Raw genomic sequence first — 18,900 nt, forward strand, 5'->3', positions numbered from 1 at the left:
AAAAATTTTGCTTGTTTTTGACGAAATGTTAAATAATATTTCAACTTATTGGTGATTATAGTCAACCAGTAATAAAAGTTTGTTAAAATTTCTTGGTGTTCATATTATTTGATCAAGTTTTGGAATAAATTTCGTAGGTATTTTTAGAAAATAAAACACAATGTTTTTATTTCAAAATCGCTTTAATAAAAAGTGATTTAAATTAAAAATAAGCATAGAACATGTTACAAAAATATAATAAAAGGAACTTTGATATTTTATTTCAAACATAATATACAGGGTAAAATAATTTTCTTTAACAATTAATCTTAATAACACCATTGTACTTTCATGCCTTCAGTAAACCTATTTGAAGTAAATTTGGCTCATCCCTATGTTGTGTATCTCTTGAAGTTCGATCATTCCAAATATATTCTGTATAGATTTTCAATCTGGAGCACCTGAAAAATAAATAAACCTAATGTAATGAATGTAAAAAAGTCTGTCCAATAAGACAGGGAAAATTTCGACAGACGATATACAAAAAGTGACAGAAAATACAATGTACCTTTGCAGTAAAATGACAGAAACTATAACTGTCTCTGTCAAGTTTTGATAGATCTCATTGAACAGACGTAACAAAATATTAAGACAAAGCAAGGATGGGCGAGTAAAAATCCCTTACGGTAAAAAACTATTTATTACATGTAAAAAACTATTATTTTACCAGTAAAAAAATTTTTTACATGTAAAAAACTTAATTTTTTACGTGTAAAAAACTATAATAGTCTCTATCAAGTATTGATATTTCTCATTGAACAGACGTAACAAAATATTAAGGCAAAGCAAGGATCAAGGATGGGAGAGTAAAAAACACTTACGGTAAAAAACTATGTTTACATGTAAAAAATTAATTTTCTACGTGTAAAAACTAATTAACTATTATTTTACCTGTACAAAACTAATTTTTTACATGTAAAAAACTATTTTTTACGCGTAAAAAATTAATTTTCTACGTGTAAAAACTAATATTTTAAGTTGATTTTTGCATATTATGAAAACGTAAAAAACTACATAAACAGATTCCTAAAGTTTGGTAATCAAAATATAATATTCCTTACTTCAATCACTGAGCAGGGGAGATCCAATATAAGCGCCTCTCTCCCAACAGTACGCAATCACAGACCTCCAATGCACGTCGGAGCTCAACACTGCGGGGTTGCCAACCACCACCAGCAAAGCCTTCGGCCGAGATATGGCAACGTTGAGCCGCTTAGGGCTGGCCACAAAGCCCAGCGAGTGTTCCAGGTCGCGCGACACGAATTCCTCGCCAGATCTGACAGTTGACAGCAGTATAACGTCAAATTCTTGACCTTGAAAGTCCTCGACGGTTCCGATTTTGGGCACGTCAAAGTCGGCTTCTTTCAACAGTCCTCGTATTTCGCGCACTTGTTTCGTGTACGGGGTGATGATACCGACGTTGTCAGATTTAAGGCCGAGCCGATAGAGTTCGTTCAGGTAGAAAAAGACTTGGGCTGCTTCGTGGGGGTTATACCTGAAATAAAATAATACCAATTAGTCTATATACATACGACAAAGATAAGAATATATCAGCTAACAGACAGAGAGACATTTATATATATTTATCTTTATTTATTATATTTATATTGTTATACTTTAAATCATTTAATTTATCAATATCTCTTGCTAATTGTAATAGAGAATTACAATTAATAGCCGTTCAATAGAGAATTAAAATCTGTTTGTAAAATTTGAGCAATCTTAAAATTTGCATCAAAATTTTTGAAGTCTTTCATGATTTTCTTTTGCCTTTATTATATTGTTCTAGTTTCAATATGTAGTCAATTAATTAGTTTTTGGGAAATTATATTTTTTATAGAAATTTAATTTACCAACCTTTTTAAAAAAAAACGCCACCATTTTGTCAGGAATATTGATTTTTTTTGGACTGTATACTTTGTTACAGAATTATTATTTATTATAAAGTAATAAAATAGCATCTGAAGCTATCAGTTATCTGTTATTAAAAGCCTTGTTATACTCTTGTTGATTGTAAATTTTTTAAATAAACTCTTTTTTTAACCTTTTTTAAATAAACGCCTTCACCATTTTGTCAGGAATGTTGATTTTTTTTGGACTGTATACTTTGTTACAGTATTATTATTTATTATAAAGTAATAAAATAGCATCTGAGGCTGTCAGTTATCTATTATTAAAAGCATTGTTATACTTTAAATCATTTAATTTACCACTAACTCTTGCTGATTGTAAATTTTACTCATCATTTGTTATATCATTATTTTTTATATCTTGAAAGCGCTTTATCTCTATAATTAAAAGAGATATTAAAGTGCAGTTTTATCCGTTCAATAGAGAATTAAAGTCTCTGTCTGTTTGTAAAATTTGAGCCCTCTTAAAATTTGCAATCAAAATTTTTAAAGTCTTTGATAATTTTTTTGGCATTTATTATTTATTATATTGTTCTAGTTTCAATATGTAGGCAAGACCGCACCGCTATATTAATTAGTTTTTGAGAAACTATATTTTTATATAGAATTTTTATTTACCAACCTTTTTTAAAAAGAAACCCTTCACCATTTTGTCAGGAATATTTATTTTTTTTGACTGTATACTTTGTTACAGTATTGTTATTTATTATAAAGTTATAAAATAGCATCTGAATCTGTCAGTTATCTATTATTAAAAGCATTACTATATTTTAAATCATTTAATTTGCCACTAACTCTTGCTCATTGTAAATTTTATTCATCATTTGTTAGCTTTAAAGCACTTTATCTCTAAAATTAAAAGAGATATTAAAGTGCAGTTTTATCCGTTTAATAGAGAATTAAATTCTCTATCTGTTTGTAAAATTTGAGCCCTCTGAAAATTTGCAATCAAGATTTTTAAAGCCTTTGATATTTTTTTTTCATTTACTATATTGTTCTAGTTTCAATATGTAGGCAAGACGGCACCGCTATATTAATTAGTTTTTGAGAAATTATATTTTTTTATAGAATTTTTATTTAAGAAATTTTTTTAAATAAGCGCCTTCACCATTTTGTCAGGAATATTGCCCCCCCAAGATTGTTTCTGTATATAATTTTATTTTAATGTACATACCATGATGGAGAATCTGGCGTTTGAAAATTTTCACCATCCACACTGTGGAACACCACAGAAGGCACTTTTCCAGTCCTGGTTTTAGGTAAAATCGAAGCCAGAGAATTTAATAGTACAGCTTCTCTACTATCTTCGTCTGATATCTACAAAATAAAATAAAATATTAAATGATTAATAATTAATTATAACAAACTATTTATAATGTTTTAACATTTAGTTAACGTCTTCTTTTTGCTGTTACAGATAACCTCTACAGGAAGCCAAATTTCTGAGATGGAGCTATACAAAATCCACATAAGTCGGTCCTTTTCGTTAACATATATATTAACATAACAGCTTTGAACTACGCAAGCGTGAGAAGTCCTTCGCGATTAGTTGATTTATTTCATACTAACCGATAGAAGTAGTTTTCTAAGTTTCTATCTACCACGTAAATAAATTTAGCGTCTGACTATTCGCGCCTTTACTTATAAATTTAAATTTAATCTCTGACATATTTAAACAAAAACAAGAAACGGATAGATATGATGAATATCTAAAATAACAGGTTGAAATAATGCCATTACCGATAAAAAAATAATATATTATACGTTATTAATATTTAGAATTTAAAATAGTACGCGGGCAGGTGATAGTGTTGATAAAATAGACGAACCATAGACTTAAAATAAAATATAGACTGAGCATCTCATTCATAAATAGCTGGAACATGCGGTCAGACACTGTCTTGTTATTGTTGTGTTATTGTTTTAGGTTATAACGAGTGCGACACGAGCGATAAATAGGTTGTCTCTGTCGTAACGGTCGTTCCCTGACGACTCTGCCGAGAAACACAACACTGTTTTTCGTTTCTCAAATACACCTGAACTCTCCGTATCATAGCCGGGTAATTTTTTTATTTTAATGAAGCTATAATTAAATTAAAAATATATCGTATTTAAACTTTTTTATATTTTATTAAGATTTAGTACAGGTTTTTTAAATAAAACTTTAGAAAAAACAATTTAGAGCCCAAAAAGGATAAAAATAATAAAATACACGTTATAGAAGAAATTTTATAATCGAAATTAGGTAATTTTTGAAATTAATAATAAATTATTGATTTTAGTCAAACATTTACAACCCCTAATATTAATCAAAGCAGGATCTATTCCACAGATATAATAGAATCGGCGACAGGGAGAGAAAAAAAAATATGATTGTTGTAATTTTTTTTCTGGTTAAGTGATGTCTTATTATGTAAATTAGAGAAAACATAAATCTGTTCCATTAAAGCAAGGAAGGTGATAGGAAGTGGATAAAATGAAAACTACATTTATTTAACTCGGTACTGTCTTTATTATACCGGGTGCGTCCCAAAAGTGGCTCAACCCCATAATTTTTTTATATTTTCAAATAAAAAAACAAGATTTAGTATGTTAGTATATGACATAAATTAGGATTGATTGACGCATTCAATTGTTTTTGGTCACTTTCTGTTTCACCGGAAATGACTATAACTTTTAATTTTTAAACGGCACCCTCGGTATATTTCTACTTTATTTGATAGAAAATGACACTCTGAATAGAATGACATATCATATGTCAACTTTTGACACTTTCGCATATGGTTTAATTGTAATTGTAACACGTGGTTCATAACGACAATTTGACTCGAAATACCAAGTGTGTGGTATCAATATATTCATAAAAAAATGCTTTTTCCAAATATGCTAACGAGTCACCCTTGTTCCATTTGAAAAAATTGACATATGTATGATTAAAAATATGATTTGTACATCTTTTAATCGGCCTAGACAAGACACGAAACCCATTAGACGATCAAAACTATTTTTCCAAGGCTCCTTGATTAAAACTTAGTGTTTTTAACAACACCATGGCACCCTGGATTGAAATTTATAATACGATTTGTTTTTAAGCGACAATGTCAAAAGTTGACATATGATATGTCATTCTATTCAGAATTCTATTATCATTTTCTATCGAATAAAGTAGAAATATACCGAGGGTGCCTTTAAAAATCAAAAGATGTAATCATTTCGGTGAAACAGAAAGAGACCAAAAACAATTGAATACGTCAATAAATCCTAATTTATGTCATATACCTACTAACATACAAATCTGTTTTTTTATCTGAAAAAATAAAAAAGTTATAGCGGTGAACCACTTTTGAGACGACCCGGTATATTAAAAAATATTGTCTCATAATGTAATATCATATTAAAATTCTTGTATGTTATTTTAGATTCTGAAGATAATTTTAGAATAAACCGGAATATATTTTTAATAAAAACATTATTAATTATTAACAGGGTTATAATTATGATTTTGTTACAATGTAAGTAAGTAAATAATGTAATATAAGAGAAAAAATTCAGATTTTACATTTTACTAAAATATTATCTAAATAAGCGCCTTTCTACAACAACGCCACTGACTCCCAATGGGTAAATTGAGAGTTGCCTACGGTCGAAAGTCGTTTCAAGACTTAAATGGATTATTTAAGTCAAATTTCTTGCAAATTTGGCACTGGCGAACCATATTTTATAGTTCTTGAACAGAAAAAGTCAATAAAATAAACACTTAAGGACTACAAACTAAGAAAATGCGTTAATACAGCCGGGGACATAGCGGCATCAAAGCTTTACCGCACACTTGCCACGCGTACTACAAGGTAATAAATGAATGAATAGGCTCCCTCGCCTCTAATCGGTGTTATCATATTGTAAAGAACTTATCCTTTTTAAACAGTATCCGACTTATAATTTAGTAGTATAAGGACTATTTAATACATCTATGGAATATTAAAACCTACTTTATTAAACTGTAGTTTAATATCTCAATATATGTGTATAACAAGAAAAAAAATATTGATAATATTAAAGACGTGACAACATAGGCTGGATGAGGAAGGCTCGGTCGACTGTACCCAGAAGTAAACATGTGTACAAAAAAGGTTGTTTGTCCGCGTTGAGATGTAAATAGTGTAGTCTATATTTTATTTTAAGTCTATGAGACGAACCAGATCGTTTTATTTAGCGCGTGCGCACAAAAATCCTGTTGAACCAAAAGGATAGACTTATGATACAAGATTGGTATTCCTATTTCTTTTCTTTGGCTTCACTTTCCACTCATTGCGTAAATGCGGTACTAGCAATATAGTCTTATAATATATTTGCCTCTGCGTTACAGGTATGCAATTTATTTTATATATAAAGTCAAACAAACAGCTGTTTTTCACAAAGATCTGATGATGGCTGGAATTGCCGAAACGGGTCACTAATAAAGAATTTTTTGACGGTGGTTTGGACTTTGATTAATGATTACTGATTTGACTTACCGTCGGTATCAATTCTCCATTGTAAAACAGTGAACTGAACATATTCAAAATAACCTCCATAGATCGATAGTTGTATAGCAATTTGGTGACTAATCTCGGGTCGAAGCCTTCGGATTCGGGAAAACCCTCTGTATCTCTGACATAAGGAAACCTGTTGAGCAATCTTTCCAAATAGGATTCATTGAGGCCACATTCAGATGCCACAGAGCATAAGACCACTGGTCCTAGTTGCATAGGATCACCTTAAAAGAAAAGAAAGACATATAGGAAGTGTTTTTCTTATTTTTTTTTGAGTGAAAAAAATAGTCGATTTTTTTATCCACCCTAATATACCTGCTAGGACAGCTTGACCGTTGTACTTGTCCAAAAAGGACAAGGCGATCATAACTTCAGATTCGGCAGCCTGTCCTGCCTCGTCTACGAAAATATGAGTGAAGTGACCGCGCGGGAAGTCCATCATGAAGAGTACGCCTGCGCTGGAGCACGTGGATACTGTTATCCTGTGTCGACCCAGTACAAATCTGCTACAATCTACAAGTAGAATATTTGATATAAAGAAAAAAAGTCTACGAAGTTGAAAAAAAATTCGAAACTTTTAGCAAATAAAAATATTAAGAAAGGAGCATATCAAAAATCTTAGATTTTTTAGACTCGACTAAAGAAATTACACATCAACTCGACCTATCTCTTTCTACAGCTCTCTGTTTAAATGTATCAAACTCTTGACATTGAATTTGTACCATTTTAAGAACATCTCTATTGTAGTTTTATCTCTTATGCAAAAATAGTTCCATACGCGACATCATAATTATAACGGCTTTTTAGTCCAGTAACTTTTTACACCAAATTCAACGTAAAAATGAACAAAATAATGTAAGGTTAAAATTTTTAATGTAGTTTGGTTTTATTCTTTGAATAAGAAGACTAAGGAAGGAGCGTATCAAAAATCTTAGGTCCACCGCGATGGGGCTCAAATATGGCCAACTTAAATTCCGGTTTATCAGTGCCGTTCAAATTTTATTCAAAACGTGTAAAAATATAATGTAGGCTAGACTCAATATTATATACAAAAAATATAATTTTATATACAATATAAAATTATATTTTTTTATGGAATTTTTATTTACCAACTTTATTTAAATAAACGCCTTCACCATTTTGTCAGGAATATTGATTTTTTCTGGACTGTATACTTTGTTACAGTATTATTAGTTATTATAAAGTAATAAAATAGCATCTAAAGCTGTCAATTATCTATTTATCTATTTAAATCATTTAATTTACCACTAACTCTTGCTGGTTGTAAATTTCCTCATCATTTGTTAGCTTTAAAGCACTTTATCTCTAAAATTAAAAGAGATATTAAAGTGCAGTTTTATCCGTTCAATAGAGAATTAAATTCTCTATCTGTTTGTCAAATTTGAACCATCTGAAAATTTGCAATCAAAATTTTTAAGCGAATTTCATAAATGATCAGTTTACTACACGTATGTCTACAAAGTGGCCCATCGAAAACGTTCCGCAAGGCATAACGGGCAGGGTATTTTTTTTTCAAAAAATTCAAAAACACGTCAATTTTGTTTGTGAAGGGGGCAATTTTCGCCTCAAAAATGATTGCAAAATCTTCAACCCTCTAAGCGGGGGTGTCATCCCCCAACTTTTTTCAAATGGGAAGGGGGTCAAGTGGCGCCGCAATGAAAAGAGCTTTCTATTCTCTATACTTCCCCGCTTCGTTTTTGAAAATCGGTCGAGTCATTGAGAAAATATGAAGGATTGAAATTTGAAAAGTTTATTTAAACATTTATCAGAGTAAATGATAAGGATAAATTCCTTCGACCAGTTTGCTGTTTTTTCATATTATTTCTAGATGTTTACGCATTTTTTACTTGCCACAAGGTTGGACGATCAGGTGCGGTAGTTGCTAGATAGCTCTTCTGTGACTTGTGCGTTGAAGTTCTTCTCAATATCGTTAAACTGACCCAAGGATACTATAGAGATAAGGATAGTTCGATTCCTATCTTCCTGCACTGTCAGTTTTTTTACGTCATCTACTGACCGAGTTGAAGTTGGCGCTAAAGATTTTAGACAGTGACAGTTATTTTTGCATTTGACGGACGAGCGCACAGTGCGTTGGAAGATAAATTTAGCGGGACAAAAGCGTTTGGTTAGAAATAAGCCAAAAAATGTGTACTGATAAGAATAAATAGTAGACATTCCAATTGATACAAAAATGCATGAATATTCTTTGTATTTCGATACATTTTTATCAACCAAATTTGGTCGTTTTCTGCTCAGCAAGGCAGAGATCATACGAAAACAAAATAATTACAAGTGCTTATACATTTTATTAGAAAGCCAAATTATGTTGAAGATTGCCAAAGGTATGTACTTTTCTACTGTACGTATATTATTTGTTAAAATCCTTCGTGCCTTTGTTCTGCAGATATCAAACTTTCACTTTTTTTTTCAAATATCGATATATTGAATGATGTAGATCTTTTGAGTTACCAATAGTTACCAGCACAGGTAGTTACAGTCACAGGGAGTTCAAGCTTAACAGGTGAATGCCCAAAAAGATTCATTTCAATCGGATGGTATAAAAACAAAACAACTCCATCAAAAGGCACTGAGTTTAAAAAATTGTCTTAGAAACTTACTATACATATATGAATTTACAAGTACCGAGTGTTAAAATTAAAATTAAAATATCTATCTTATTTATTATTTTTAAAATAAAATATATTTTTTTAAAATAAATTTTAGAGGGTGTCACAAGATTACAAATTAATTAAAAAAAACTGCTAAAGAGTTTTTTGATATCATAATTTTATGTATTTGGCAATAGTTTACAATACGGTTTTTGTGTGTCATGTACGAATAATATCATCTTGTATTTATTTATTAATAAATTAAGTTGTTAATAAATAAATAAATTTAACCATATAGTTGCTATATATTAGACCATTTGCTACGTTCTTAGATTTTAAGTCCCAAACATAGCTCTTGAGATTTTGTCCCGCTAGAATAACCATCCGCCGCACTGTGGAGCGCTGGTCAGCGCGTGACGTAGCATTCCACGGCGACTACGACAGCGGCGATTTGACGCGATCGAACAGTCCTTTAGAATATATACAGTCCTTGAAACTGACCTACAATAGAATTTCCAAAAATACCAGCCCACACGTTCAATTCCTGAGGGGTTTGTGTGTGCACCTCGTGAAAAACCCTGCGGTTGTCCTCAGCCCAGTACCGACAGTTTGTGCCGATTAACTACACCGTTCAAAAAGAAAGTACACTCGTCCGAAAAACACACATTAAATAGGAAATTATTATCATTCGCCACTCGTTCACTCATAGTTTCACAAAATTGCAAGCGACGATCAAAATCGTCTTCGTTGAGTTCTTGTACCAACTGAATTTTGTACGGGTGGAACTTGTCTTTTTAATTTCTTTTGGACACTTGTACGATTCCCGCCGGTCTCATGGGCTAATTTTCTTGTACTCAGCGTACTATCCATGGAAACTTGGCCCAATACGAATACCTCCATAGCTTCATTTACTACAGGATTTTCCATCTGCCTCTTTTTATTCATAACGGATCCAGTTTCGCGAAATTTTGCTACTAACTCGCGAACAATTTTGCCATAAAGGTGTTTGTCAGGATAGCGTTCATGGAATATGTGTGCAACCCGATACATTCATTATTTTTAAAATAAAGTTCGATTATTTCCACTTTTTCTGCAAGTGAGTAAACCATAATTATTAAAAAGTTTAACGATATTGAGAAGAACTTCAACGCACAAGTCACAGAACAGATATCTAGCAACTACCGCACCTGATCGTTCAACCTTGTGGCAGGTGAAAAAATGCGTAAACATTTAGAAATAATAAGAAAAAAAAAAGCAAATTGGTCGAAGAATTTATCCTTATCATTTACACTGATAAATCTTTAAATAAACTTTTCAAATTTCAATCCTTCATCTTTTCTCAATGACTCGACCGATTTTCAAAAACGAAGCAAGGAAATATAAAAAATAGAAAGCTCAAAAATAATGTTTTTATTTTTTATCTTGAAAACAAAAAGACTAATAAAATTTTATGGAAGCATTACTGTTATTTTTCCATTTATTTTTCCGCCATCTTTGTACCGCGATATCTCCCTAATGGTTGACTTTTGACCCAACGTTTATAAAGCAAACTACCCTTTATTTTGAACAAGGAATCACCCCCTAAAGTTTTTCGCATTTGTTTTGAAACACCATGTATATTTTATTTTTAATAATTTTAATGAATAGAAATGATATTTTCTTCTTACCTAGGAGCATGCCGTTTGGGGCCCTAATGTTCTCTTCGGCTGTGCCTTCCTTGGCTACGCTCCCTGTAGCACAATAAGGCACCAATTTCGGAGGAATTTGTTCGCCCAAAGCGTAGTTGACAGAAACTAGTCGTACTAAGTCACCGGGTTTAAGTACCCCCCAATCTATGGAGTTTAAAAAAAATACAAGATAGAGTTACACACGGTATTTCGGAAACTTCGGTAGCTATTGTGCAGATAAAAATAAGTAAAAAAGTTCCTATAAATGTATGTCCTAAAATGTTTAGTTTTGGAGATACAGGGTGTAGAAATTTCATTTTTATTTCGATTTTTTCCAAACAATTTATGAAATAACGTAATATTTGGATGAAAATTGGTGTCTGAGAGTTATTTGACATGATAAATTTGATTCTGACGTCAATATGACTCTTATTTGTAGGGGGCGCCACCTACATATGTTTTAACCTTTGAATAAGAAGACTATGGAAGGAGCATATCAAAAATCTTAGGTACACCGCGATGGGCCTCAAATATGGCCGACTTAAATTCCGGTTTATCAGTGTCGTTCTAATTTTATTTAAAAAATGTAAAACTATGATGTAGGGTAGACGTGGGGTAGACTCAATAATTTGTTGTTTTATTTACGTTGTGAATAAATGTTGGTAGTTATTAAAATTGTTATAAAAATATATAATTCTAATAAAAATAGATAAGTTATAATAAGTATTTATTAACACAAACATCCGATACGCTACTGAAGCAGGTAAGTCAAATTAACGTATCTAAATTCTTTGACATCTAATCTTTGACAAGTAATAAATAAAAGCTAAAATGCAAGAAAAATATATAATTTAGTTAATTTAAGTGAATTTCATAAATGATCGGTTTATTACACGTATATATATATTATATAGTCACTTACTAGCGAAAAGTTGTTCCATTATTTCACTCAATTTTTGGCGAGATCTACCGCACGCTACACAACCAACTATTTTAGAGTCTTTTTCGATAAATCGCGATAGTGTCACTGTTCATTTAAGTTCTGCCACAATTTCCATCTAGATTTACTACCTTTATACAACTATCAGTAGTAGAATAAATAATAAATAACATAAAATAAGCTCCATAAAGATTGACAAATCCACAAAATTTCAAATCAAATTCAAATGTGTCAAATGAATTGTCAAACAGAACTGTCAAGGATCCCCACCCTAGAGAGCTTTTATGGTGCCTTTTCCGCCCACCATGCATGAATACATGGATAGCATTATGCTCCTTCCTTAGTCTTCTTATTCAAAGGTTTTAACAGTTTTGAAGAGTAATAACTTTTCGTCCGTACCTGATAAGACTGCTGAGTAAAAAATATATATTTCGGTGATTTTTTACGAAAAAAATATCTCTTGGTAAAAATCGCTACGAGCAACCGTTCTCAAGATATTTAGAATGAAAATAGTCAAAATATGTCATTATTGACTAAAAATAAACGTGTTGAGTAGATAGCTATTTGACAGAAATAATAAATTTGGGAATATTTTATTTTTTTAAATTAATCATAAATTTCTCTTCAAAAAAATGATGATAAAACATGTTGTGAAACTCCCAGAACTCCCTTCAGAAATTATTTGGAAAAAATCGAAATAAAAATAAAATTTCTACACCCTGTATCTCCGAAACTAAGCATTTTAGAACATTCATTTATACGAACTTTTTTACTTATTTTTATCTGCACAATATGCTGCCGAAGTTTCCGGAATACAGTTCAGACCACCCTGTATATAAACAAATTAAATTAACTAAAAATAATAATTAATACATACCTATTAATCGCAGAGCTATCAAATCTGCAGCGCTATTGGATGGAGCAGTGACCAAAATTCTGCTACCGGGAAGCATCCTGAGTACCTGCAGAATACTTTCTATAACAGTGACGGTTTTTCCTGTACCGGGTGGCCCAAAAATCACATAAGGCAACGGCCTACACGTTCCCTTCAGTATATTCACCACTGCGTCTTTCTGTTTGCAATTCAGAGTTTTGTTGTACCTAAAAATTAAGCTTTTTTTAATACTGCAGCACAGAATACGTTAATTTTATACCGTGTGATCGAAAAAACGACGTCAAAAGCGGTTAAAGAAAGACAATCGATGATAATTTTGAAGAGGTCAATCTCTTAGACGGAATGTAATAAAAAATTGACATAGAACTTTTCAAAAATTGGAACTAATTATAGAAAGATTAAAAAAGGATAGAACGTTTCCAAACACACAAATACAGGCTAAGTAAATGACCTCTAGGGCTCGACTGCGCCAAAATTATCATCGATTGACATTCCCAGCCGTCTTTGACGCCGTTTTTTTAAGCGAAACTTCTTTACGCGCGCTAGCAGTAAAAATTCAAGGCCCTGACACACCAGCTAGCGAGACGATTTCAATTTAATAGCTGCTAGTAAAAAGTTTAACCAAAAACCAGCAAAACAAAAAATACAAAAATAAAAAAGATGAAAGTTTTTGCTGAATTCATTTTGATATCTACTTTATTGCTGGTTGTATCACAGATAACATACTATGTTATCTCTCGTTGTATTTAGTTCCTTGATTTGTGCTTGTAGACCTTCAGGACTATTGGCAATTAGGACTATGTCATCAGTTAATTTTAGATGGTTAATCTAAGTAATTTTAATCAATTACTCAATATCGTTAAACTTTTTAACAATTATGGTTTACTCACTTGGAGAAAAAGTGGAAATAATCGAACTTTATTTTAAAAACAATGAATGTGTCGGGTTGCACACATATTCAATGAACGCTATCCTGACAAACACCTTTATGGCAAAATTGTTTGCGAGTTAGTAGCAAAATTTCGCGAAACTGGTTCCGTTATGAATAAAAAGAGGCAGATGGAAAATCCTGTAGTAAATGAAGCTATGGAGGTATTAGTTTAACTGTTTTTAGAATATATTTTATTCTTATTTTATAATTTTATAGAATCATATGAATTATGAAGAAAAATTCCATACTTTACTGCATATGGACGAAATAGTATAACTGATGCGTATGAGACGCGTATGATGCGTCTCATACGCATCAGTTATATATAACCAAGATAGAGTCTGTTTTATACCAAATGGAGAGTTTCCAATGTTAGAGATAGAAAATTTGGCTGAAAGACGACCATCTATAGTTATTGGTAATTATTTTTTCACTTATTCTTGATCACAAATTAATAAAAATCTATTTTTAAGGTGTCAAAATTCAGGCTAGTGATCCTTTGGATCATACAAATAAAATGTCTACAAATAAAACATGTCTATTTAAAATTCTCGAAAGTTTTCTTTCAGACGTATAACAGAGAAAAAAAAAAGATCAGTTATAAAAAGATTGCCAGACTTCAAAAATCGATCGATGCTAAGTTGTGATACCATAGCACAAAATTAGATATAATGTGAAAAGATATACCGGGTGTTGCATCGTCGAGCGGGACATAGGAAATCCCATGTAAATTTTAATGGGGTCAAAAATTGGCTTCACTAATTATTTTAGAGAATAATTCTATTTAGGTTTATTAATTCATTAAAATTTACATGAGATTTCCTATGTCACGTCCGACGATGCAACACCCGGTAGATAGATGTAAATGTCAAAAATAACGTCTTTAAAAATATTAAAAATAAATTCACTATTACTTACCATTCTAATTTAAGAACATTCTTATTCAGCTCTTCTAGTTCTTTTTTTATTTTAATTTCTTTTGCCAAGCTTACAAGTAGCTTGACATTTCTTTTATTTGCACTCTCTGAACTATTGGTGTTCACTATATTTGGATAGGGTTCGTACCAAAACTCAATTTGAGCATTTTTTTCTTCTATCTTAGCTGGAAATAACCAATTTCTTCCCAGGTTTCTCGAAATAAGAAACACTGCGTGATGCTGTCTCTTGTAAGATGCGCGACCTACAGAAATAATAAATTTTATAAGTTTGGTGCATTTCAATCATTGTCTGAAAACTTATACAGGGTTGTTCACCACATACGACACGGAGTATTGTAGCTAAACGATTAGATTTTTACAGATAGTAAGTTTTGGGTTCGTTGAAGGACTATTAGAGCTACAATTTAAAAATAATTTTACAAGATACAGAGTGTCCCAAATAAGTTAAAATATCATAATTAAATGGAACACCCTGTATATTATTCTATTTTTAGATTCTACGACTGAAATAAAGGTAAATTTGATTAAGGTTTATCGCACTTAAACCTTACCGTTTTTGAAATATTTTCAATTTTGTGAAATTGCATTAAAAAATTAAGTTTTTATTTCTCCAAGGGTATTAAAGGTTTTAATACTAAATATTTACTGAAGATTATTTGTTGATCAGATATTATGTTGCAATAATAAAAATTATACTACATTATACAGAGTATTCAAAAAATTATATTAAATAATTACTAGCTTTAAACGGCAATAACTTGTTTAATTTAAATGGAACACGCTGTATATTTTGCGTGAATCAGATGCAAAATTTAATTGCCTATCAAACTGTATTATACCATTTTTACCTATTTCTTCAAGTTTTTGTAGAAAATGCATTTTCCTATTATTTAAATCTCATTTATCACTATACCCATGTGAGAATATTGATATTTTAGATTTTTTTAAAGCAACATCTGTACAAAATATACAGGTGGTAAAAATAATAATATTGCAAGCCCATTTGTATTAATATACTGATAATAATAATAATAGTTTGTTCAATCACAAACCTGGTATAACTCGAATTGTATAATCTTCCCCGTTATACATCTGATGGAAAAGTTCCGAGAATTTTAAATAAACATGTTTTGCTCCAACTTTTGTCACATTTCCTTCATAAATCTCGTTTGTATGACCCAAAGGATCGCTGGCCTGGATTCTGTCACCTTAAAAATACATGTTTATTCGTTTTTGATAAAAAAAATTAAAAAAATTGTTACCAATAACTATAGATGGTCGTCTTTCAGCTAAATTTTCTATTTCTAACATTAGAAACTCTCCATTTGGTATAAAACAGACTCTATCTTGGTTATAACGTCTCATATGCATCAGTTGTACTATTTCGTCCATGTGCAGCAAAGTATGAAATTTTTCTTCATAATTCATATGATTCTAAAAAATTATAAAATAAAGCATAAGATATATTCTAAAAACAGGGTTCGGAAGATATATTAACCATCTAAGATTCGCTAATGACATAGTCCTAAATTGCCGATAATCCTGAGGAACTAAATACAACTACAGATATCATAGTAGATAAAAAATAAATCATATTTTTACGTGAGGAATCTCTCCACAAGAGATGTTTCTTGAAACACCCTGTATATATGCTATATTCAATAATTTTTATTTATTAAATTAAATGTTTTTCTGTGTAAAAAGTTTTTTTTAAATGTATTTCTTTTCAATTAGAGATAAAATAAAAGATGTTTAAAATATAAGTTTCTGTTAATGTGTTTGTGTATAAACAATGCCTTTTTTTAAGAAATAATGTCATTTATATGATATTTAAATTAATATTATGATATTTTTGCACCCTACTAAAAAATATAACAATTAATAATCTTACCAGACTATTAAAAACACTCCTTTTTACTTTTTTCAGTTCTTCAGTAAAAAGCATCCGATTCTGAGCCCCATAGTAATTCTCATATACATTCAGCAGATGTCTTGGTACTGCATAGTCAGGCAGTCTCCTTATTTGAAATCTGGCAACCTGGTGCTGCCTTTGTCCGCTAAAATTCCAAAAAAAATATTATGCTATGTGCATGTTTAATAATAAAAATAATAAAGTAAAATTTTACCGAATTATTTGTCCATTTTGTGGTACATTATTACTATAATTGTAATTGTTCCTTTGGTAACTCCCAGGGTTCTTCACATTTATATTAACATGTAGATTAATATATTTGTTAACAATAAAATTTTCAAAAATTAGCGTTAATAATTCATTAGACACACCGATGTTTTTTGCTGTACAATTTAGTAAAATTTCTAAACTTTCTTCAGGCCTTATTTCAACAGATTCGGGACTATTTTGTGATAAAACAATTTGTGTACAATTATCACTAAGTTCTGCTCTTATAAACTTGAATATATCACTAGATTTGTTACTTAATACAACTCTTAACTGTTCACTATCACCTAGTTTACTAAAATTCACTTTTGTACCAGAAATTTCAAGTCCTGGATGAGATTCCTCCAGACACTGATTATCAGAGTTCTTAAAAACATCAAATCTATTTTTAATCGATTCAGGGATGATTTTTAAAGCCCTAAAAATACATCTTCCTTGGTCTGACTCGATAATCTCAGCAACAACTTTGTCTTTTACTACTGGAACATAACCACAGCTTAAAGAATCCTTATTAAAAAATATATCTCGGTTTATAGTGCCGGTACAGTCCAGTGAGTCCCATGCTGAGATCTGTCCAGTTATTATATGAGCCCTGACGGGGGATATTTTGTCTATTGTAATGACATCACCACTTAAATCTATTGTTTGGTCGTTTACCTCGCATTTAACAAGGAGTTCAATCCAATCACCTACTATAGGGACAAATACAGTGGCGACTTTGTCTAAATCGAGTTTCATATTTTCGTGGCTTAGGTGAAGTATTCTTTTGTCTCTTTTCTCGACTTTACATATCAAAACTCGCGTATTTACAAAAGAATCTTTTTCAATGTTCGTATCCCAGTCACTCTGTATCTCTGCTACATTGTAAATATCAATTTTCCCGTCGTAAACTAGTTTTTGGTACGAAACTACCGTTCCTATACTGAATGTATCGGTATCTGAGGTGAAGGAATATAAATCATCGATAACATAACTATTGGAAGTGTTTCTAGCCGTTATAACACCTTTCCTGCTTGCAAAATTGTATTCCTCCTTGTAGGAACCGTCCACTCCGATCTGGGGTTCGATTTCCTCCTCGTTTATTTCAGGAGAATAGTTTTCCGATGCTAAAATCTTCGTACAATCTTCCAAAGATAATTCTGATTCGGGATCAGACTTTCTGAAGAACGAAAATATATAACTAAGCATGATATAATCTTGAAGAATAACGTAACATGTATGTAAAAGAATAATGTTTGGGTACAATAAAACTTATTTTAGATGTGTTCTTTCTTTCATAACTTATTTACAGATTATTTAAATAAAATCCGAGTTAACCACATTTTATTTTCGGAAACCTTAGACTATTATAAACATTCACAAACTAGACACACCATGGCTGAATAGTCTGAAATTAATGTTTATTATTTTTGCTTTTACTGTGCTCTCTTATACTCTAGGTAAATAAAGAAGTGTTTATTAATACATGTTATACTTGACCGTTATTGTAGATATAAATTTAATACAAAAATATAAAATAAAATATTCTAAATTTCTTGCCCTTAACTGACTCATATATGTTGGCTACAAATAGGTAACCGGAAAGGAAAAAAAACGGGTCTAGTTTATCATGATCTAACTTCTAACGATGGTAGCGACATCTATAAGAATTGGAAAAAATATGAACTAAAATATTAGAAATTACAGAAACCTGTATGATAATTTGCGCCATCTATCAATAGGAAGCGAAAACTGTTGGTAGAAGATTTCTGTAAATTATAGAAATCTGTTTTGAAAACTGATGTGGTGCCATCTGTTAGAAATTACCGGAGGATAATGAATACAGAATTCTGTAATACATAATGGAAATTACATTACCGAAATACTAAATACAAAAAAACAAAAAGTCGTGAGTTCGAAAAAATATTTAAAAATTATCGAATTTGGGCAGAAAGCCAAAATCGAAATGTACGTCGTATTAGAAAATAAAACAGGAAGCAAATCTACAAAATAACGTCATAAGACGTCGTAAGAGTTCAAGGGGGAAATAAGAAATAAGGGGGGATCTCTATACTCTACGATTTGACCTAAAAAATCAAATGGCTGTTGTGTTTGCCAGTTTTATCGTCAGAAATGTGGACTAGAACATGCGGAGCCTTCTGGCATTTGAAAATCATTAACCATTATGTAATCCGAGTCAGAGATAAATATGCCGAACGCATGAAGTTAATTTATAACATTACAGATAACTGCTTTTTGC

General features: G+C 31.0%; 1 protein-coding gene across 1 annotated transcript; it reads right to left on the reverse strand.

The window, feature by feature from the left end:
* Positions 1 to 244: 244 nt before the first annotated feature.
* LOC115890098 (probable RNA helicase armi) lies at positions 245 to 18,000 on the reverse strand. The gene is made up of 12 exons (XM_030910239.1): positions 16,609 to 18,000; positions 16,374 to 16,539; positions 15,745 to 15,916; positions 15,535 to 15,690; positions 14,463 to 14,724; positions 12,596 to 12,819; positions 10,779 to 10,943; positions 6,797 to 6,994; positions 6,464 to 6,705; positions 3,124 to 3,266; positions 1,101 to 1,534; positions 245 to 440 (listed from the first exon to the last, which is right to left on the reverse strand). Exons 1-11 carry the CDS (start codon positions 17,847 to 17,849, stop codon positions 1,102 to 1,104), a joined length of 3,402 nt encoding a protein of 1,133 aa, XP_030766099.1. The 5' UTR covers positions 17,850 to 18,000; the 3' UTR covers positions 245 to 440; position 1,101.
* Between the last annotated feature and the right edge of the window lie 900 nt (positions 18,001 to 18,900).

The sequence above is a fragment of the Sitophilus oryzae genome, unplaced genomic scaffold, assembly GCF_002938485.1.
Source record: "Sitophilus oryzae breed Bouriz unplaced genomic scaffold, Soryzae_2.0 scaffold_85_pilon_pilon, whole genome shotgun sequence".
Lineage (NCBI taxonomy): Eukaryota > Metazoa > Arthropoda > Insecta > Coleoptera > Curculionidae > Sitophilus > Sitophilus oryzae.